Source organism: Nelumbo nucifera, chromosome 2 (assembly GCF_055504915.1).
Source record: "Nelumbo nucifera cultivar China Antique chromosome 2, China Antique-T2T, whole genome shotgun sequence".
In the NCBI taxonomy this organism is placed as follows: Eukaryota; Viridiplantae; Streptophyta; class Magnoliopsida; order Proteales; family Nelumbonaceae; genus Nelumbo; species Nelumbo nucifera.
This window is the reverse complement of record NC_142650.1, coordinates 5,141,528-5,164,990: the sequence shown is the minus strand read 5'-3', so window position 1 is coordinate 5,164,990 and position 23,463 is coordinate 5,141,528. Positions and strand designations below refer to the sequence as shown.

General features: G+C 38.8%; 1 protein-coding gene across 1 annotated transcript; it reads left to right on the top strand.

Moving 5' to 3' along the window:
- Positions 1–1,270: 1,270 nt before the first annotated feature.
- Positions 1,271–23,430, top strand: LOC104594681 (protein TPLATE-like). Its single transcript, XM_010255089.3, has 7 exons — positions 1,271–2,654; positions 6,118–6,714; positions 8,788–9,149; positions 16,758–17,061; positions 21,873–21,995; positions 22,122–22,580; positions 22,713–23,430. Exons 1-7 carry the CDS (start codon positions 1,524–1,526, stop codon positions 23,229–23,231), a joined length of 3,495 nt encoding a protein of 1,164 aa, XP_010253391.1. The 5' UTR covers positions 1,271–1,523; the 3' UTR covers positions 23,232–23,430.
- The last annotated feature ends 33 nt before the right edge of the window (positions 23,431–23,463 follow it).

Below are 23,463 nucleotides of genomic sequence, written 5' to 3'. Positions count from 1 at the left end.
CGCAAGATGGCCCAAAGGTCAAAACCATTCAATCTCTCACTTTGAGTTATGGTTACATTGGTCCTCACGGTTGGCAAAATAACTATCAAATTGAAAATCAACTAATATGTTTTCATTTTATTCCCAATACTAACATTAAAATTCCTAACAAGGCAAGACTATAAAGTTCTACACCTAGAATCTGTCAAAAAATTCTAAGAAATTCAAATCCTAACCCTAGCAAAGAGTGGATCTTCCATCTCTGGATCACCTGCCCACAAGAACTTTATCCACGTCTATTCACAACACACTACTCCTGTGAATTGGGAATGTCTCCCCCTGTATAATATCATTTAAGAGGATGAGATGTTCTCCATATGTAGCTGCAATGTTATGTGATTAGACATGGATAAAATTTGTGTGGGCAGGAGATCTAGAATCTTTATCAAATGACTAAACTTGAGAAAGAAATTCACAAGAGCCAAACATATATATTGATGTGTATAACCGCTGATTCAGACGTGTGTATCACATGTAAATACGTGCAATTACAAATATGTACAATGTAAATACGGGGGGGGGGGGGGGGCGGGTTATATAGTGCACAGTTCAGCTTGTTATTCAAGTAATTTTTATCGAAGAAATCCAATTTAAATAAATAAATCAATAAACCAAAAGGGTCGGCTTGGTTTTCAGTCAAAATGGGAATGAGAATCGAAATTGAAATCCATCTGAATCAGAATTCAGAATGGTCTATTACCACATCTGTTTGGTTGAAATGAGAATTAGTAAATTAATAAATTAGAATGGGATTCTCATTCCTAAGGGGAAGGGAATTGCCATTCGCTCAACTGTGAGAATGCTATTCTGCCATGAATAGAAATTGAAGTCCAATTCCATCCAACCAAAAAGTTGAATCGGAATGGGCCATTTCATTCCAAACCACTATTTTTATGAACCAAACAAAGCCCTGGGGAATGGTTAAAGACTAATGATAATTTTATTTTTATAACGAGATAATACTATTTTTTTAAATTTTAATATTATTTTATTTCAAATTTAATTACGATGAAATTTCTCTTGTAATTTTAAAAGTTTAATTATGAATTTATGAGAATGAGATATGACATCAACTTCAACGGTTCGGTTTGAACCGGTGGATTACCCGAATTACGGATCGACGAGCATCCTCTGCGCGCGCTTAACCGCGCGGCCGCGCCGAACCCGCGATCGGAAAATACAAAACACGTCCCAATAAGCGAAAGGTATAAATATAATCTGATATTGTTCGTCTTATCTCTCATGAGAATGTAACACTGTAGAACTCAGACTCTTAGAAGAACATAAATAATGGCGTCAATTTGGGGATGTATCTATCGATCAGAATCTTAAAAAATAAAAAAAAACCTAATGTATATACCCTCCCATTCAAAAAAAAATGTATATACCCGACTAGGTTTTGTGCAATCTAGTGTCCATCTGTACTCCTCAGCATTAGTGCAGCGCGCAAGAATCTTATTACTGTGACTCTGTCAATTCCATAAATGGATATTCTCTTCGCCCAAATCCAAGCTGATCTCCGCTCGAATGACTCTCTCCGCCAGTGCGGTGCTCTTCTTCAAGCTCTCCAACAGTCCGCAGCCGGTAGAGATATTTCCGTCATTGCCAAATCTGCCTGTGAAGAGATCGTCGCGTCTCCGGCCTCTGCCGTCTGCAAGAAGCTAGCTTTCGATCTCATCCGATCGACACGACTCACCTCCGATTTATGGGAAACTGTGTGCACTGGCATCCGAACAGATTTCGACTTCCCCGACCCTGATGTCACTTCTGCCGCTGTCTCCATTCTCTCTGCAATACCATCTCATCGTCTTGGTAAGCTCATATCAGACTGCAACAGGGAGATATCGAATTGCTTTGATTCTCCCAGTGACAATCTCCGCTACTCGATTACCGAAACACTGGGGTGCATTCTAGCACGGGATGATCTTGTTATTCTCTGCGAGAACAATGTCAATTTGCTGGATGGGGTCTCAAATTGGTGGAGAAGGATTGGGAAGAATATGCATGACCGATCCGACGCAGTTTCAAAGGTTGCGTTTGAGTCTGTTGGGAGGTTGTTTCAGGAGTTTGATTCAAAAAGAATGAGCCGTTTAGCTGGGGATAAACTTGTTGATAGTGAGAATTCGCTTGCCATCCGTTCTAATTGGATCTCCTGGATGGTTGATTTTATCTGGAAGAAGAGGCATGCCTTGATGGCGAGGTCTTTGATTCTTCCAATTGAGAGCTTTAGGGTTACTGTGTTTCCACTTGTTTATGCAGTGAAGGCTGTGGCATCTGGTGCAGTTGATGTTTTTCAGAAGCTCTCCAAATCTTCTGGAAATGCTAGTAGTAGCGCGAATATGAAGGATTTGGGTAATGCGGAGAAGGTTGTAGGAGTTTCAGATGTGGTTACGCATCTGGTGCCATTCTTGGCGTCACTGGATCCAGCCTTGATATTTGAGGTGGCAATTAATATGTTGCGTCTAGCTGATGTGCCTGGAGGTAAGCCTGAATGGGCTTCAGCATCAATCATAGCAATTCTCACTCTTTGGGATAGACAAGAGTTCTCTTCTGCTAGAGAAAGCATCGTTAGAGCTGTTGTAACAAATCTACACCTCCTGGATCTTCATATGCAGGTTTCCATCCCATCAAATTGTCTTCTCAAGTGATTGTTTGCTTGATTACCCAAGACTACTTTGGACCTCAAATTTTATACCACGAGTAACTATATAAACTTTAGATAATGACCTGCAAGTTGGTTCTATTCAATGCAATAATAGTTACAAAAACTTTGAATGATGGAAGAATTGTGAGCTCCTCTTATTGTGACTAAGGAATAAACTGATATGATTGAACTACCGATTAGAAAAATGATACAATTAAACTGAAACAAATAACATTAAGACACAAAGTACAATGGTATTTCAGAAAACATCTTGGAATGTGAAACCAAGACATGGCCAATGGAGTATCTTGGGCTTCCCCTGGGGGGAATTGCAAGAACGGAAGGATTTTGGATATCAGTGTTGGAATAATTCTCTTAAAAATTGGCATTGTGGAAACGGAACTATATTTCATTGTGGGGGGATTACTCTAATCAAACCTATAATGGCCAACCTTCCCATCTACTTCCTTTCCACCTTTCGATAAAGATGGCAAGGAAAATAGAGAAGTTTATGTGGGAACTGGGTGATGATGGGAAGGATCATTTGATAAAATGGAATTTTGTGTGTAAGTCTAAAGAATCGGGGTGGGGGGTCTAGGAAACTTATAAAAGAAGAAACAGGGAGGTTTGGGAATAGAAAACTTGGTTCATAGGAATATTGCTTTGCTTAGCAAGTGGCACTGGTGATTGCCCCTACAAAGGGATGGACTATGGCATAAAGTCAATGTAAGAATTCACAGTGAGTGCTGTGGACAATGGCTGGGATGCAATGGCTTCTCAGAGTATGCCTTCAGCTTCTCCTTGGAAATCTATACATGAGGTTCTTCCTACTTTCTTGAGCTTCATTAGGTATAATGCAGGTTGTAGTAATAGGGTCCTCTTCTAGAGGATCTCTGGTTAGGCAACTCTCCACTCAAAGATCAGTTTCTATTGATTTACTCCATGTTTTTTTTTTGGTAATAAAAGAGGGGAGCCTACAAGTAATTCTGGTCTGTCTCTGGTCTCTAGGATGGATTGGGACTTGGGTTTTAGAAGGGGCTTAAGGGAAAGGGAATGTGACTCTATGATAGATTTGTTGGTTAAATTTGGTGTAGTCTTCTTTGATCCCCATATTGAAGACAGTAGGGTTTGGTCAATCTCTCCTACGGAGCTATTTTCTTGTGTCTCTTTTTCCAATACTCTTATTCAATCCAACAGTTTGGGGGAGACATTCTTGGCGAAAGATATCTGGAGCAGATCTGTCCCACCTAGGATCTAGGCCTTTTGTTGGGAGACGTTACTTGGTAAGATTAATACCTATGACATGCTCCAAAAATGAAGGCCCAACAAATGCCTTTCTCCTTTTGTCAAAAAAAAAAAGTGTTTCTCCTCGCATCTTCATTCTTTGCAAAGCAAGTGGTGAGACCATTGCTGATTTACTAATATCCTATTTTTGTGAATAATAGTTTGGTTGTGCTTTTAATCTCTCATTGGTTGCAGGTGGGACCTGGCTCAAGATGTGGCAAGCTTGTTTAGCCCCAATTTCCTTAGACAACCTAAACAGAGAGGAAGAATCGTGTGGAGGGCAGCTAGAGCAGCCATAATTTGGGCTATATGGGAAGAAAGAAATAGAGAATTTTTAAAGAGAAATACAAATCTGAAATGGACTTAGTGGAAAGCATAAAAGTGAAGGTTTGCTCATTGGGTGAAAACAATAGAGACGTTCAAAGATTTCTTGGTGGGTGACATTATAAGAGCTTGGGGTGGTGGCAAGCTCTTCAACAATTAAAGACAAGGTATACTTGGAGTGGAAGCTTCCGTCAAATAATAGAGTGTAGTTGAATTTTGATAGAAGCTCTTCAGGCAATCCAGGCCTGTCAGGGATTTGGGGTGTATTTAAGGATGCTAAAGGCATGGTAGTGGAAATGCACTCAAGTCCGATTGGTATTGGAGACTTTTTAAAAGATGAAGTAATGGTGCTATTACAAGGGCAGAGAATAGCTAAATAGGCGTCTGATTGTAAAGTTAAAGGGTGGGTGGATATTGTTTTCCAGCTCTGGTTTGTACTCTTTTTACTTTAATTAGTTAAATGAAAGTTTCTGTTATTGATCAAAAAAATATAATCAGTATTTTGGTTTTATTCACGGCCTAACTAATTTATGTTCTCAAAAGACCATGCTTCTGCAAAGCCAGCAGGTTTTATATCCTAATTTCTAGATTTTCTTCCAATACTCCACAAACCTATTAAAGTTTTTCTATAACATTGTTGACATTTGCAAACTGGCATATGACTGCATTTTGATCCTTTTACTTTCTCTAAGGGAAAATGTTGGCCTTCATGATGAATTCAAAACATTAATATTGTTGTTGCTGTAACTGCTTTTTTTATTATTAACTATTTCTTTATATGTTGATCTCTATTTTCTGTCATAGTTATCCTGTAGGATTTTTTGTATGCTTCAGATTTATGGCCATTGTAATGGCCTCATCTATACTGTATCTATTAAGAATCCAATAGATAATATGAAAAGCAGTCTTATTTTTCTAAGGTTGTTACCTTTTTTCCTGAAGTTTATTGCCTTTCAAGGTGCTCGTAAGGATTTAGCAAAGGTTCTGTTTTAGCTGTCAACTGGAGGCAACCCTTATTCCCTTATCCTTCATCAGAGCTTTGGACTGACTGTAAAACATGCTCAACAATCGGGGCTCAGTTCTATAACTATTGAGGTTAAACTATGACTGATGTACTTCATATACCTGTTGATTGGGCTCATCTTTTACGGTGAACCAGAACTCTTAGAATAGGCTCAGTTCTATAATGATCAATACTTATTGTTTTTCAGCATTACCTTTGAAGAACAGGCACTTGTTGATTAATTTTTTGGCTTTCAATTAATTGAAATTTAACCAACTATCTATTAGCTGTTATAGTTCAGTGTCTGTTTATTAATTATGCTTTTACCCTCCTATCCAAACAGTATTTTCTATCAGTTATCTAATCTATATTTATGTAGGTGAGTTTGTTAACTAGCTTCATTTTTTTTTGTGTACTTGCACTCCTTGTTGGTTGTTTCTTTGTTGGGATGCTTTAAAACTCACTGCTTTGTAATCTCATCTTCTAATCAGTACTCCTATCATTGTCCAAGAAAAAGAAGTGGAAATAAATAAGAAAAAAAAATAATGTTGTTACTTCTTCAAAACGCTGAAGGTTATGTCCATATCCATTTGACCCTTCCCAAGACCCTGGATAGCTGGGACCAACATTGGGTAATGTCCTTTTAATGTTGTCACTTCTTAGCACTTACCAAGTTGTATTACACAATTTGTCCACCACTGTTGAAAACTTCTTTGCTGTAATTGTTAAAGTTGGTTTGTTCTTGTCGCGTTAATTTCCATTAATTGATGCTTGGAGACATAGCTGTATCCTAATATCATATTCATATCTGTTATGCTTTTAGGTTTCATTGTTCAAAAGGTTGCTTCTTATGGTCAGGAACCTGAGGGCAGAGTCAGACCGTATGCATGCTCTAGCATGTATATGTCGCACAGCCTTATGTGTTGATCTTTTTGCAAAGGAGAGTGTCCGAAGAGGGCAAAAACCCCTTCGTGGTACTGATATTGCTTCACTTTTTGAAGATGTGACAATTAAAGATGACCTAAACTGTGTGACGAGTAAAAGCTTGTTCAGAGAAGAGCTAGTTGCTTCACTAGTGGAAAGTTGTTTCCAATTATCTCTTCCTCTCCCTGAGCAAAAGAATTCTGGTACAGAAAGCAGAGTAATTGGAGCTTTGGCCTATGGAACTGGCTATGGAGCATTGAATTGGACTGAGCCAGCACTGGAAGTGGTGGAAGTTTGTAGGCCTTGTGTTAAATGGGACTGCGAAGGACGAACCTATTCTATTGATTGTTATCTAAAGTTGTTGGTGAGATTGTGTCATATCTATGATACTAGAGGAGGTATTAAAAGGGTTAAAGATGGTGCTTCTCAGGATCAGATTCTAAATGAGACGAGACTACAAAAATTGCAGCACGAGCTTGTTAAAGATTTGCGTCAGGTTCATTAGTAATTCTTTTAGATTTTTAAATACTGTTCTTGGGTTCTTCCTAGCATATCTCATTCTGTTTCTTTGAAGAAAACTGAAACCGCATCCTATATCAAGGAAACTGAACATTGAAAAGTTGCTTTACTGTTGCTCAGACATGTTCACTAGATTATTTGATTTTTTACTGCTTATAATGCATAAATATTTTCTATGATGTTCGTGTGTAGTTAGTTGGGAGGTAGGATGGATATAATCATTGGTTTTCCAGATTGTACATCTCATCTGTACTACCATAATGGATTAAAAGAAATAAATAAATAATTAAATGATTTTTTATCTAATCGATGAGCTCATGATGCTTAATATATCAGTTGCTATCTTTTTTTTGATAGACTACATCAGTTGTTATCTTGATTACGACCTAAAGTATTCTTTCTTACCTTTTTTTTGAACGAGTAACAGATAAGAAGTTCAGGAACAAAAGGTCATTAACTCATCTACTTTAGTCTTTTGAGTACAGTCACTACCACAACTATCATCATCATCATCCAAGCCTTATCCCAACTATATGGGGTTGGCTACATGAATCTTGTTTCACCATTTCTTTTTATTTAATGCCATGTCCATTGTTAAATTATGAGCACCTAAATCATTTCTTACTACTTGGACCCATGTCCCTTTTTGGTCTACCCCTGGCCCTTCCAGTCCCTTCAACTTGCAACATATCACTTCTTCTTACAGGTGCTATCTATGGTGTTCTATGCACGTGATCAAACCATCTTAATCACTACCATGATCAATGCCATTATTATCTTTGGCATCATGAGAGCCTTTGCCTAACTATTTGTCTCTATAACATCTCCTGTTATCTTGGTCCATTCTGTTCAGGGCTACATGCTGAATTGAAGGGTTGTCAGACATTTTCTTATTACCTTAATGTCCTCTCAGATTTCTGTTTGTTCTTTAAAACCTTCAATTTGCAACAAAGTACTCCTTTCCACTAGTGCAATTATTGTACCTTGTTTAACAATTTGATTTCATGCTTTGACTTTGTAACTTTTACCTCTTCAGGTTTCATTCAGTGCAGTAGAATTTGTTTTAAAAGGTTTTGTTGGTCATATTACTAAGGTTGAACTTCAATATGAATGATCACGTGACTAGACTGCTTCTTAATTCCCTCAGAGAGAGAAACTAAAATGAATACTGCAGAAGGATCTCTGAAAGGATTTTAGGAAGCGTACTACCTTTTTGTTGCTAGGGTCTATGGGTCCATTTTGTGAAGAAGGGTATAAGTTGGTTTACCGTTTTTCCATAGATGCAATTGCACTCCCTATACCATGTACACAGTTCTATTCATTGTGTCTAACAAATTCCATTTATTAGTCATTAAAAAGAAAAGAGCATAGAATGTTAAAATTGGTAATTGCTTGTATTATGATGCGGTTTTTAGGTCTACTTCCAATTGTGGCTTTTCGTTGTTTTTCTTGTTCCTATATATTCTTTTTTTTTTCTTTTTTATCTTGATGTTACTTTTTTTGTTGTTTTGGCTTCTGGTATAGCATGAAATGTAATTCTTAGTTACTGGTCAAAATGATGCAATTCTTAGTTAAATAATAGTCAAATCCTACCAATGTCCAAAACTTAGTAGCATATGGCTTTCATTGTTGTACTTAATCTATAATGGCATTCTACCAATTCTTAGTTAAATAAGGTTCCTATATATTCTTTTTTCTTTTCTTTTTTTTTTTTATCTTGATGTTACTTTTTTTTGGCTTCTGGTATAACATGAAATGCAATTCGTAGTTACTGGTCAAAATGATGCAATTCTTAGTTAAAATAATGATCAAATCCTACCAATACCCAAAACTTAGCAGCCTATGGCTTTCATGTTGTACTTAATCTATAATGTCATACTGGAAATACCCTCTTTCCCTGTTGTTATTTAACATTTTTAAGTATGTTTCTTGTTCTAATGTGTTTCTCTGCTAGTTTTTCCTTTTTCTAGTTTACTTCCAGTGCATCTACATCTCATTCCATGTGGTGTTTTCTGCTTGAGTAACAATTTCAAAGCTTCTTTGTTGTCAGATAAACACCCCGAGAATATCTGCCCGCCTTATATGGGCTGTTGGAGAACATATCAATCTAGATGGTCTAGATCCACTTATGGCTGATGATCCTGAGGATCCATTGAACATCATCATATCCAATATCCACAAAGTATTGTTCAATGTAGATTCATCTGCGACCACTTCAAATAGGCTCCAGGATGTGCAGGCAGTTCTTCAATGTGCTCAGCATTTGGGATCATGTCACCCTAAGGCTGGGCAGATGTTGACTAAAGAGCTGGAAGATTTTAGAAATAATGGCCTTGCTGACTCTGTAAACAAGCATCAGTGTCGTATTATATTGCAGAGACTAAAATATGTTGCAGGCCATCCTGAAAGCAGGTAAGCATTTTCTGATTGTTTTGGTGAATCTTGGATGAAGAAAAACTTCTATCAAAATTATTGTCTTCTGTTGTTCCTTGTCAAATTTGAGAAAAGTTGTCTCAAGGAAGAAGGTGTTTTTTTAATGATCATCTATCAACTGTTACACTCTATTGTGGGGCATTACCCAATGATGGTCCTGGCTATCTGGGGTCTTGGGAGGGGTAGACTGGATACATACCTAACCTGGCATTTTTTTAGCACAAAGTGGCTTCTTTTGGGATTTAAATCTCATGCTTATCAACCCAAGATTTTACCACTGCGTCAAGCAACTACCCCTGTATTACACTCTATTTGGCTTCCTATATATTGCTTGCTGTCCATGAAAATACTTTTTCAGATTCTGAACCTCAAAATTGTGTCTATATCCCATGATGACACCCCCAACATGCGCGTGCACGCGCACACACACACACAGAAGATACTGTTAAACCTTATGGATGTTAAGGCAGCTTCTTTCACTTCACTTGAATAAAGCAAGTAGATTTCCGTTCTACTGTAATTCATAAAAGAGAAGAAAAGAAAAGAAGAGTAGAGGAGAAGAAGAAGAAGAGAAGGGAAGAAAGGAGAAGAGAGAAGAAAGGGGTTCGGTTGATGACATCTGCCACCCCATACACTTTATTATTTATAGTTTTGGTTCCTTACAAGAATAGGAGATAAAACAAACAATCCTAGTCCTAATAATAAAACAAAACATAAAAAGGATAAACAAAATATGGACAAGGATAAGGCCATCCGACCCAATTTTAAAAGGAATTAAAAACAACTAGATGTGAGCATGGAACCACACATACTAGAGCCTAAGTGTGGGTATGGAACCCCACACTCGTGCCTTACTAACTATTTCTACACTCCCCCTCAAGTTGAGAGTAGATATTTGTCATGCCCAACTTGCGTAAATCTGTCTCCAATTTGATTTTTGTGACTACTTTGGTGAAAAGATCAGCTAACTGCATGTCTGAGGCAATGTAAGGAAAGCATACTTCTTGAGATACGACTCGCTCTCGGTTAAAATGCCTGTCAACCTCGATATGCTTAGTCCTGTCATGCTGAATTGGGTTGTGGGCAATATTAACTGCAGCTTGATTACCGCAATACAGCATCAGAGGCTTATCATAATCAATTTCCAACTCATTAAGCAAGGATCTCAGCTATAACACTTCTGCAACACCATTGGCCATGGATCTGTATTTTGCTTCTGCACTAGAGCGAGAAACAACATTTTGTTTCTTGCTTCTCCAGGAAACAAGATTTTCCCCCCACAAATGCACAATATCCAGAGGTGGACCTCCTGTCATCAACACATCCAACCCAATCCACATCTGTATACACTTCTATTTTCATGTGACCATTATTCTTGAAGAGTATACCTCTCCCTGGACACCTCTTTAAGTAGGCAAGAATCCTTTCTACTGCAAGGGGGTGGGTGGTCCTAGTAGTATGCATGTATTAACTAGCAACACTGACAGCATAAGAAATATCTGGCCGAGTTAGGCAGAGATAAAGAAGTTTCCCAACTAGCCTTTGGTACATAGCCCTGTCCTCAAGAAGTTCTCCACTTTCTGCACTTATTTTATGGTTTAGCTCAATAGGAGTGTCAGTAGGTTTTACTCCTAACTTTCTAGTTTCTTCCAATAAGTCCAGAACATACTTCCTTTGAGAGATAAAAATGCCATGCTTAGATCGAGCTACCTCAATTCCTAGGAAATAGTGTAATATCCCTAGGTCTTTCACTCCAAACTCCTTGTGAAGATGTTGTTTAAGAGTTTCAATTTCACTAATGTCACTCCTTGTTATCACAATGTCATCTACATAGACTGCAAGTAGAGTCAGGGAACGACCTATCTTCTTAAAGGAAAGAGTGTGATCTGACTGAGCCTGTATGTATCCGAATTTGTCCAAAGCCATTCTAAACCTATCAAACCAAGCTCTCAGAGATTGTTTCAGCCCGTACAAGGCCTTTTTCAAAAGGCAAACTTTCTTTCCTGCTTCTGTATTATAAAAGCCAGGGGGTAACTCCATGTATACTTCCTCTTGCAAGTCTCCATTGAGGAAGGCACTCTTAACATCCAACTGAAATAGTGGCCATGAGAAGTTTGCAGAAATGGATAGAAGAACTCTGATAGTGTTCATTTTTGCTACAGGTGCAAAGGTTTCTGTATAGTCTATGCCATAAGTTTGTGTGAATCCCTTTGCAACCAATCTGGCCTTATACCTCTGTACAGTACCATTAGCATTATATTTCATAGAAAACACCCATCTTCATCCAATATGTTTCTTCTCTTCAGGCTGGTTAACTAGTTCCCATGTTCTTAAAAAGGGCATCCATCTCTACTTGCATTGGTTCCTTCCATTTTTGTATCAAAAGGGCTTCTTGTACTTTTCTGGGTATAGGAATAGCAGCAATAGATGCCAAGTAAGATCTGTAGGATTCTGAGAGACAATTATAGGAAAGGAACTTGGAGATGCAATCGGCAGTGGATGAGGTGCAACGACGCTTCCCTTTACGAATAGCAATTGGAAGATCAAGGTCATCTGACAGTGGAGGCTGAACATCTATAATAATGGGATCAATAGTGGGAGAAGTAGTAGTGTCTGGATTTGGGGCTGTAGAAGATGTTGGAATTGACCTGGATTGCTGTTGAAAATGAGAATCAACTTGCCTCCACCACTTTCTATGATACACCCTCAACTCTTTGCATTTTTGACAACCCTCCTCACAACTCTCCCCCTCAGTAACTGGGATAGGTAAAGGAACTTTTGGGGCTGAAACTGAAATCCCTTCCACTGTTCTCCTCTTGAGGAGAAGCCCTATGATAGTAGGGCATATCCTAAAAAAAAGTGACATCCATGGACACAAAATGCTTCCCTGAAACAGGCTCATAACAACAATATCCCTTTTGATTTTGTGCATACCCAAGGAAAATACATTTAGTAGCTTTGGGATCAAATTTGGAGCGATGAGGTCCAAGGATTTGAACAAAACAAGTACACCCAAAAGTTTTGAGGGGAATAGTGAATAGGTCCTTGTTTGGATACCAGAGACTGAACAGGGTTTGCATGTTTAGAACTCGTGAAGGAACCTTGTTAATAAGGTACACGGCTGTATGGATTGCATCCCCCCAAAAGCGTATGGGAACATTAGAGTTGAGCATGATGCTTTTGGCTACCTCTAAGATATGCCTGTTTTTTCTCTCAGCAACTCCGTTTTGCTGAGGTGTACGAGGACAGGTTCTTTGATGAATGACCCCATGATCAATGAGATAGGATGCCAAGGGTTTTGCAAAGTATTCCTTGGCGTTATCAAATCTAAGAGTTTTAATCTTGGTTTCAAACTAGGTTAGAACCATCTGATGGAAAGCCTGGGTTAGAGAAGGGACCTCATCTTGAGAGTGCATAAGGTAGACCCATGAAAAACGGGTATAATCATCAACAAATAATAAGAAATATCTGTACCCCCCATGGCGGGAGTATGATATGGCCCTCAAACATCGGTGTGCACAATTTCAAAAGGAATGTTGCTTTTTTTATTACTCAAAGGATAAGATGATCTACTTTGTTTTGCAAGCTCACGATTTTCACACTTTAAACTAGACACTTCTACTGACTCAAATAAGTTTTGAAAAAAGACTTTTCAAAGACTCAAAAGATAAATGACCTAAGTGGTTGTGCCAAAGCATAATCTTACTACAAGACTGAGAGACAAACAATTTCCCTACTTCACTCTGCTCCCCCTGTGAATGTTCAAGTAGGTAGACTCCATTCATCTCACGGCCAATCCCAATCACCTTCTTTGTTTCCAGATCCTATAAAACACACCAATCAGGGAAAGGGGTTACTGAACAGTTTTGATTTTTAGTAATACTACTAACTAAAAGTAAGTTAGCACTAAGCTTGGGAACATGCAAAACTAAGGATAGGGTGATGGCATCAGACAATTTGATGTCTCCCTTGCCAGAAATTGGTACAAGGGAGCCATCAGTAATAGAAACTTTGTCTCTCCCAGAGGATAAACAATAGGTGCTAAACAAAGTAGACAAGCTGGTCATATGGTCTGAAGCACCTAAATCTATTAACCAAAAAGATCTAGTATTACATGGGACAGAAGCATGACATGCAGTAGCTCTTGTACTTGTATGAGCAAGGGCTGAAATAGGCTGAGCAGGTGTAATAGCTGAAGACTGAGATGTAGATCCAGAAATGCCAACTTCTTTTTCTAGTTGTGTCAGTGCAGCCCAGACAATTGCTAAGGCATCTAAGGATTGGTCCTTTTGCTGGAAGAGGATGTATTGTTAGTAGTAGTTGTTGTATTAGCACTTTCCTTCTTGTTTCTAAGTCTAGCTGGCATTAGATGATGATGCAACTTCCAACAGGTGTCCCTAGTGTGTTTGGGCTTCTTGCAATGATCACAAAAAATATCTCTTTTGTCCTCCATCTTAACTTCCCTTTCCTTTTCCCCTCTAGCCTTGAATTTTGTTGCTGCCAAGGCTGCTTCTATGGGTTGAAAAGATAGCATTACCTTCCTCATACTCTTCACTATGGACTAATGAGTAGGCCTGAGATAGAGTCACGCTCTCCCTAGTGAGAAGTTGCTGTCTTGTAATATCAAAATCTGAGTTTAGACCGGCTAAGAACTCAAAAACCCTATTTGTTTCAATCAGTTTTCTGTATGTTGCTGCATCCTTCTGGTTTTCCCATTCAATAGTTTCCAAGTGATCAATTTCATACCAAAGGGATTTTAGAGTAGCAAAATATACTGAGACTGGCTTCTCTCCTTGCTTGAGGTTTTTCACCTCACATTTCAGCTCATAATCTCTAGCAACATTGAGGGGTTGGGAATAAGTTTCCTTCATGCTGTCCCAAATCTCCTTGGCTGTTTTTGCCCAGAGATAGTTTTGGCTGATGTGGGGCTGTATAGAGTTGCATAGCCAGGTCATCACCAAGTAGTTCTCTTGATCTCCTTGCTTGAGGTTTTTCACCTCACATTTCAGCTCATAAGCTCTAGCAACATTGAGGGGTTGGGAATAGGTTTCCTTCATGCTGTCTCAAATCTCCTTGGCTGTTTTTGCCCCGAGATAGTTTTGGCTGATGTGGGGCTGTATAGAGTTGCATAGCCAGGTCATCATCACCAAGTAGTTCTCTTGAACCCATCTTGGATGAGATATATCCTCCTTGGCTGGTTCTTTTGTGTCTCCGGTTACATACCCTAATTTCCCTCTACCCCTAATGGCCATCATTGCCGATTGGGCCCACTCCAAGTAATTTGTTCCATCAAACCTAACAATGGTAATCTAGAACGAATTTTCAGTCATGTTACCAGTCCCAAAACCTTCCCCTTGTGTTTTCACCTCACTTCCAACCTTTTCCATACTATGTAGATTGCAAATAGGTCACAAAACTCCAAGAAGAAAGACTTATTTTTTTTGCTGAAATACTAAAAGAGAAAGAGAAAAGCAATCCAGAAATTGATCTCAGCAAAGAATAGGTGCCTAGAACTTAATTTCAGTCGACAGTTTCTTCTCAAAACTGTAACTTCAGTAAAAATCAGAGCCCTAAATTAATATCAGTAAAGAACAGATCTTGATTCCTCAAAAAGAGATCGAAGGGTTTAATGACAAGGAGACAACAGCAAGGTATTCTCAGATATTGAAAAACAGCAAGTTATTCTCAGATTTATTATGTTGCTGCTAAAAAGAATTCTTGATAACTTCTATCTAAGGTCGAATTAGCTTAAATGTACCTTTCTCAGAAAAAAAGAACTCTTTGGTTTGAAACCCTGATCGTCCACTTAGGTTTGAAACCCTAACCTTGATCGAACCTGAATTCTTTCTCAGAAAAAGAATTCTGATTGTCCACTTAGGTTTGAAACCCTAACCTTGATTGAATCTGATCTCTGATTCTTCCTGGTCACCGGGTAATTCTCCAAGAATCTTTCTTCGGCAGTTTTCAGCACTCCAGTAACCTCCAAGAACCAGGCAACTTCTGTAGAAGTCTTGATTTAATGGATTCTCATGTAGCCGACAAGATCAGGCTTACATGAAAAACCTAGTTTTTCTCGCCAATTGCTTTGATTCCAACTTGAATAAAGCAAGTAGATTTCTGTTCTACTGTAATTCAGAAAAGAGAAGAAAAGAAAAGAAGAGTAGAGGAGAAGAAGAAGAGAAGGGAAGAGAGGAGAAAAGAGAAGAAAGGGGTTCAGTTGATAATATCTGCCGCCCCATACACTTTATTATTTGTAGTTTTGGTTCCTTACAAGAATAGGAGATAAAACAAACAATCCTAGTCCTAATAATAAAACAAAACATAAAAAGGATAAACATAATATGAATAAGGATAAGGCCAGCCGGCCCAATTTTAAAAGGAATTAAAAACAACTAGATGTGGGTATGGAACCACACATACTAGAGCCTAAGTGTGGGTATGGAACCCCACACCCGTGGCTTACTAACTATTTCTACAACTTCCAAGTATGAGCCACTATCTTCATCTCTCTGGAAGTATTTTGAATGACTTAGACTCGTTATAAAATGAGATTTCATAAAAATTCTTACCAACCGAAAAAAAAAAACAATTCATAAAATCCATTTAGGGAGACTATCTTAATCTCTACAGATATAATTGGCACTTCTTTTCTAACTACAGCCATCTGGAAGAATTTGTGTCAATTTCATGAAACTTGGAGCAAATTGTGAAGCAACTAGGTTAAATAGTTCCGGATTATGTTGAGTAGCTCCATTATTTTTCAACTATAATTTGCTAACAAGAGTGTACAGTAACAAATTAACAATGTGAACAACGTATCTAATTAATAAGCATGAATATGGACAAGAAACATCCTTATCTCATATGCTTATATAATGTTTAATTAGGAAATAAAATATTAGAATCAAGGTTCTCTTTATGGTTATGTCCATTTGTACTAGCTGCCTAATTAGTAACAAATAATGCCTAGTGAAATTAAATATACACTAGGAGTTCTAGCTCTAAAAATTCTAATGCTTGTAAACCCAACACAACTGCATGGGAATGTGAGATTGGGAATTTTATGTATTTCTTTCTACACCTTAATAAAAATGTTTTGCCTTCTATTTCATCTCCACCTCTATCACCGATAATTTTTCTGTGAAAAAAGTTGGAGAAGAAACGGGTTGGAGGAAAATCTAGTGATACAGATATGAAGCATAAAAATCGGGAGAAATCCCAAAAGATTGTGACAAGGATGCACAGAGGTTTTCATTGCAATGGGTAAGGAATTGGAAGATGAGGAGAACAAACTGTTATTTCAAAGAGGGATCATGAAGGAGGCATGTTAAGTATGAGAGGGCTCTCAAATTGCTTTCAAGAAACCACACATATGTTGCCTAGCTTTGTATTGTTTTACCGTAGGAATATGTACGTGTTTTATTTACTATAAAAATCATCTCTGTGGTTTTTTAACCTGTAATTACCCGAAACACTTGATGCTGCAGATGATAAAATATTTGCTATCATTATATATTCTATGCTTAATATCTTTTGGAATAAATCCATAGTTCTTTGTATTTGTGGTTAATCATGTATCATTTTCAGGTGGGCTGGAGTTAGTGAAGCCAGGGGAGATTATCCATTCAGCCACCACAAACTCACTGCTCAGTTTTATGAAGCTTCTGCAGCTCAGGACAGGAAGTTGGAAGGACTGGTTCATAAAGCCATTCAGGAGCTTTGGAGGCCAGATCCTAGTGAATTAACTCTTCTATTGACAAAGGGCATTGACTCTACATTCCTCAAAGTTCCTCCAACTGCATATACTTTGACCGGTAGTAGTGATCCTTGCTATGTTGAAGCGTATCATTTGGCAGATTCAAATGATGGAAGGATCACATTGCACCTTAAGGTAAGTTTTTATTCTTGACAAAACTATCATGGATGCTTTTCTAATTTTTATTCTTGACAAAACTATCATGGATGCTTTTCTAAGTCCTATAGGCTGTCATTTTCACACACATTAAACTTACTGAATGTTATGCATTGCTTTGACTTCTCTAGCCCACAGGGTGGGTTAGATGATCAACAGACTACTTGGTAAGGGTAAACACAAATATACATGAACTCTACTTGGTCTACACCCTTCCTGGGTTCTTGTTATTCTCAGAGTCATAATGGATGCTTTTCTGAGTCCTGTTGGCTGTTTCTTGCAAACACATTAATCTTACTGCATATTATACCCTTTGTTTGGCTAACGCATCAGCCAAACCATTTTCTGACATTTTAACCCATTTGAAAGAGGCTCCAACTTCATATGCATGCTTTCTGGTTTCTCTTAATTCTTGTCTATACACCCATCTTCCCTGACTGTTGTTTTTAACCAACCCACCACTAACAAAGAGTCACCTTCAACTAGAGCTGTAATGTGGGCTGGGCCGATGGCGGGCCAGCATGGCCCAACACAATAGGGGTTGTGCCTGGCATGACACAGGAATCCAGGCCTCCAAGGCCTGTCACAGCATGGCACGCATGCGCACGTGTGCGGCCCGCGAGAATATAGCTGTTGGAGGGGGGCAACAACTATATTTGTTTTTTTTTGGGGTATTTTGACTAAAGTACCCCCAGCAGCTATAAACTGCCACAAGGGGTATTTATGTATTTTGGATCATGGGGGGCAAAAAATGACTTAAATGCCCCCTAAGGCCCTAACATCTATACAACAGCCAATTTAGGTCCTTTGGGGGTATTTAAGTCAAATAACATAAGGCCTAAAATGACCAAAATACCCCTCCCAACAGCCATAAACAACTAATTTTGGAGGGTATTTTGGTCAAATTTATCCCCCAATTCCTATAAATACCCCTACCCCCCCACTTTCTCATCACAACTCTCTACAATGGCCAACTCTTCTTAAAATCCTTTTCCTTTTGTTGATGAAGCCCAATCCAATAATACCAGGTCCCGCTCTAGTAGCAGAAGGAGCGGAGTCTGGACTATGTTTGAGATTGTGAAAATCCCTAGAAAGGGAAGAAGAGCAGTTTGCAAAAAATGCATACATGATTTCCATTGCCATAGCAATGACCATTTGTTTAGACACATGGCATCTCACCTGAAACAAGGAAGAGGAGGAGAGTAGCTTGAATGATAAACTTCATTGTATTATTTTTTCAATGTATTTTTTTTGTACAAATTAGATTTGAAATGACAATTTTTTCTAACTTATTGTTTACTCATGTTAATTTTCTGCTATTATATGTTATTTTTTTCTAATTTTTCTTAGTTTAGGAAAAGTGGAAAACCGGAAAAGAAATAAAGTAGGCCCAGCCTGCCATGGCCCGGTTCCTCAGGCCCAGCCCAACACGGATGGGAACTAGGCCACTAACCATGCCCAACCTAACCTCGGAGGAGGACCATGTTGTGCCCGCCAAGGCCTGAGGCCCTGCACGGATGGCATCCGGGCCACCTATAATCCGTGTTGTGTCAGCATGGCACAGCCCGCATTAGAGGTATACCTTCAACCTCCACCTGCCTTAGGTTTAGCTTCTTGGAAATCAATCTTTGCAGTGAGATTTCTGCTGATCTCACTGTTACAGAGTCTCCATAACCAATAGGCCCTGAAAAAAGTTATACTATAGAACCATTTCCATCCCTAAAGACTCCTCCAATTCCTAAGGGACTCAGATTACCACATGATCTGCCTTCAAAGTTAGTTGCACCCTGTTACTGCTAGGAGGAACCCATTGCTCCTTATAACTTGGCTTCAAGGTAGAAGAATATGCCACCACTTCCCAACCTCTAATCAATTAATCTAAGTCTTCACCAAATGAATTACCTTTAAAGTAATGTTCTCAATGATAGTCTTCAAAGACCTATATTGCTCATTAAAAATCTGTTATTTCTTTCCTCTCAGATTCTCCATACGATAACAGCTCTAGTGGCTCTCCACATTATTTTGCCTCTTCTCCTTGGTAGACAATTGAAGCCAATGGTAAACAAACCCATCATGTCCTGAGGAGGTTCCCACCTGCATCCGAAGAGAGAAAAAATGCTCCCAAACACAAGACACAAATAAACAAGAGATTATAAGTGTGGAGTAGTTTCACCATTGGCTTTACAGAGTAGACAGTATGGGGTGAGAGATTGCAATAGTGCCTTCTCTACTGGAGCATGTCGTAAGTGTTGATCTTCCCAAGAGTCTCTTCCCAACAAAAAAAAAAACCTTGATTTTAGGGGAAACAGGGTTAAAACACACTTCTTTCACAGGGAATGAACCCACTGGGCCTTGGGAATCAACAAGAAGATCATAGGAAGCATGAGAGAACAGATCATAATAGGAAGATGGCCAAATCCTATATCAAACCAGAACTGAGCCGATTTAACTGAGTTTAACAGATTAAGTAAATCCAATAAGAAAGAAAACTCACACTCCCTAAGGCCCCTCCTGAACCCCAGATCCTAGGCCAACCTAGAAGTAGAATGAACCCAACATTTGGCTAAAGAGAGTAAAGAGAAAGAAAGTGATAGAATTCAGGTCTGCCTTAGAGTTCGGCCTGACTGAGTTCAGTTATGTAGAAGAAGAAAAGGTGATACATAGATAGATAGAGAGAGAGAGAGAGAGAGAGAGAGAGAGAGAGAAAGAGAGAATTCTGGTTCGAACTGAAAGAGTCAACTTGACTTCTCCTAGTCGGCCAGTAAGCATTTATATTATTATTAAAACATAACTGAAAAGACCTATGTGCCCTTACTTAAGTTAAGAGCACTTGTTCCAATACAACATTACAGATCAGCAACATTAATCAAGGTATAAAGACAGAAATACCCCTACGCTAACAGAAAGGATGTTATGAATAGATTTCCGAGGAGAAGCAAGATAAGTCTCTGGGGATAGCTTTGCATCCAACCATTTTTTTTTTATCAATAACAGAAATCTTTGTTGAATTCAATTAAGAATAAGTTACAGAAAAGCGGAGGGAGGTAAACTATCTTAACTCCCCCAAAACAAGGAAAAGAAAAAGTACAGAGTTAGAAATAAGCCCAAAACAAAGAATCCCTATTCACCCCTTGCTTAGCTAGCCCATTGGCGAAGGAATTTGCAGTTCTTTTCACCCAGCTGTACTTTATCTCAACATCCTTTTCCAACCAGTTGAACTTTTTCCTCTCATTGTTGTATTTCCACATTCCTATCTTATCTTCCTTTAACCAATTTACCACTACCCCCGGATCACCTTCAATAATCAGTCCCCTATTATTCAATTCTCTTGACCTTTGAATCCCTTCCAAAGCTGCTAAAATCTCAGCCCTAAGAGAGTCACCCTCACCAATTGGGCCAGAGAAAAGGGCTAAGGCATTCCCTTCCTCATTTCTGAAAATTCCCCCTATACCTGACAGCCCTGGATTTCCCATGCTACTGCCATCAAAATTCAGCTTTATATAACCAGCAGGAGGGGGAATCCAAGAAGGATTTATGACCCTTTTAACCTGGGAAGAACTTGCAATTTCTTTCCATCTTCTCAACAAATCATCCACAGTAAAGTTTGAAAACAGGTTCAGGGATTTCAACCAATGTGTTACCCTTATGTGGATCAACTCTGTTAAGTTCTCCGCATTCCTCTCCTTATCTAAAAATAATCTGGACTTTCTTTCTTCCCACAAAGACCAACACACAGCTGCCCTTATACTCTTCCACATTATCCTTCCTCTTTTTACTGGCCAGCTGAAGAAAGATGGAGAAAACAAACTTCGTACATTCAAAGGAGGGTTCCAACTACACCCAAAAAGGGATAAAGCCCAATCCCAAACAGCTTTTGCATAATGGAAAGACACTAATTAGTGGTACCCATTCTCCCCATCTGCTTTGCAAAGAATACACCTGTGCGGGGATAAACAAGTCTTGGGTCTTTTTTTTCTGGAGAAGATCACAAGTGTTGATTCTTTCCAGGAAGGACTCCCAACCCGAGGAGGGATAGGTTTGCACCATATCTCTTTAACAGGGAAAGACATGCCAAGGGAGGTAGGTTGCTGAGTTAGGTTTTTAAAGAAAGGAGCACAAGAGTAAGAGCCGATAGATCCATGAATGCTCACAATCACCTTATGCTACAATGAGGATTTGTAATTTTGGCTAAGTTGACCCAGTGGGTATTTTGGTAAATTTGCCTGATTCATACAATAACTGAATCAGAAATGTATTTTGATGAGTTCTCTGCAAGTAAACTTGTGGACACATGTAGACTCACAATTACTCTCCAAAGATAGGATGTGCATTCAAGAGGCATCATCATTGGTATAAAAGGTGAACTACATCTGGCCTGCCTGTATAATAATAACAGAAGGTTCTGGCAATACGAAAACAAAAGAAAGACTTAAGAAAAGAAGAGACATGAAACTCCTAAAAGATTTCCAGAAAACTTGAAATTAAAAAATAATTCAGAAAAAAACAGAACTTGAATGGGAATAGGCATGAAACTAAAAAAGTATTTCTTGTCTGTTACAATAACTCCTCTGCCAAGATGTCCATGTCTGTTACAACTTCTCTACCTCCTGCCAGGGTATGATTAAAATTAAGATAATTAATCTGACTACCTCTCTATTGGGTGATGAAGTATTTAGTTGTAAAGTGATTGTTTAAACTTATCTTTTAGGATTGGTATTTGATTTATTGGGTGATGAAGTATTTAGTTGGATGAACTGCATGGCATATGCTTATCAGTAGACACTTTGCAGGTTTTAAATCTGACAGAACTAGAACTTAATAGAGTGGACATACGGGTTGGCATATCTGGTGCACTATATTTCATGGACGGATCTCCTCAAGCAGTGCGGCAGTTGTGTAACCTTGTATCACAGGTTCTATTTCAGCACCAATTTGTATAGATTTTATTTTGAAAGTTCCTAAAAGTGTACATAAATTTCTGAAAATAACTTGTACAATGAGGTTTGATGGTCCATTTACTTGCTGTGATGTCTTCCTAGGATCCAGTATTTTGCAGTGTGACTGTTGGTGTCTCCAACTTTGAGAGGTGTGCCCTTTGGGTTCAAGTATTGTACTACCCCTTCCACGGAATTAGTGCCCGAGGGGATTATGGTAACGGTGATTATACTGAAGATGATCCTCAATTCATGAGACAAAAATGGAGCTCAAGAACAGAATTTGGAGAACCTGTAGTCTTGAGGTGTCAACCTTACAAGATACCATTAACTGAGGTTCTTTTGCCCCATAAAATCTCACCTGTTGAATACTTCCGCCTATGGCCTAGTTTACCTGCTATTCTGGAGTACTCAGGTGCATATACCTATGAAGGGAGTGGTTTCAAAGCTACTGCTGCACAGCAATATGGAGCTTCTCCATTTCTGAGTGGTTTGAAATCTCTTTCTTCAAAGCCTTTCCATAGGGTTTGTTCTCACATTTTCCGAACAGTGGCTGGTTTTCAAGTAGGTTTATCCTCTTCTTTCTTCATGTTGATATCCTGCTATGGGTGTTTTTGACTTTTGATCTTTGTAGCCCCAGACTTGATGTTAATTCAACTTTGGTTCATTGTTATTGTCTTCTCATTTCTCGAACAGCTATGCTTTGCTGCAAAAACTTGGTATGGGGGTTTTATTGGCATGATGATCTTTGGTGCCAGTGAAGTGAGAAGAAATGTTGATCTGGGAGATGAGACAACAATCATGATGTGCAAATTTGTAGTCCGAGCCTCTGATGCATCAATCACAAAGGAAATTGGATCAGATTTGCAGGGATGGTTAGATGACATTACAGATGAGGGTGTCGAATACATGCCCGAAGATGAAGTGAAGTTAGCTGCTGTGGAGAGGCTAAGGATCTCAATGGAACGAATTGCATTGCTCAAAGCAGCCCAACCACCACCTCAACCTACAAAACCTACAGAAGAAGAGGAAGAGGAAGCAGAAGAAGAAAAAAAAGAAAGGAAAGAGAAAAGGAAGGAAAATGGTGAAGAAGATGGTAAATCCAAGGGTCCTTCAACCCTTTCAAAGTTGACAGCTGAGGAGGCTGAACAACATGCACTTCAGGCAGCAGTGCTGCAGGAATGGCATATGCTTTGCAAAGAGAGAGAGGGATAAAAGATTATCATCTAAGTTTTCTTTCTCTTTTTGCTGTCATTCAGACGGATTTGGCTATATTTCTTTGTATTCTCTTGCCTCTTGCGTAATCGCATTATGGTACTTGAGCCGAAGCTAAATGGCTATAGCTCACCGCTAGCATTCCATGACATGGATCAGAACCTAACCCCTTAATCCTCGTGTTAGAATGCCTAAGCTAAATGGCTATTGCTCGATATTGATCCTGACCATG

Excerpts from the sequence above, each read along its gene's own strand:
- LOC104594681 (XM_010255089.3), top strand. The coding sequence starts at position 1,524 with ATGGATATTCTCTTCGCCCAAATCCAAGCTGATCTCCGCTCGAATGAC. Across the intron at positions 9,150-16,757 it reads GCAGGCCATCCTGAAAGCAG|GTGGGCTGGAGTTAGTGAAG; the intron begins GTAAGCATTTTC and ends TATCATTTTCAG. Across the intron at positions 22,581-22,712 it reads GAACAGTGGCTGGTTTTCAA|CTATGCTTTGCTGCAAAAAC; the intron begins GTAGGTTTATCC and ends TTTCTCGAACAG.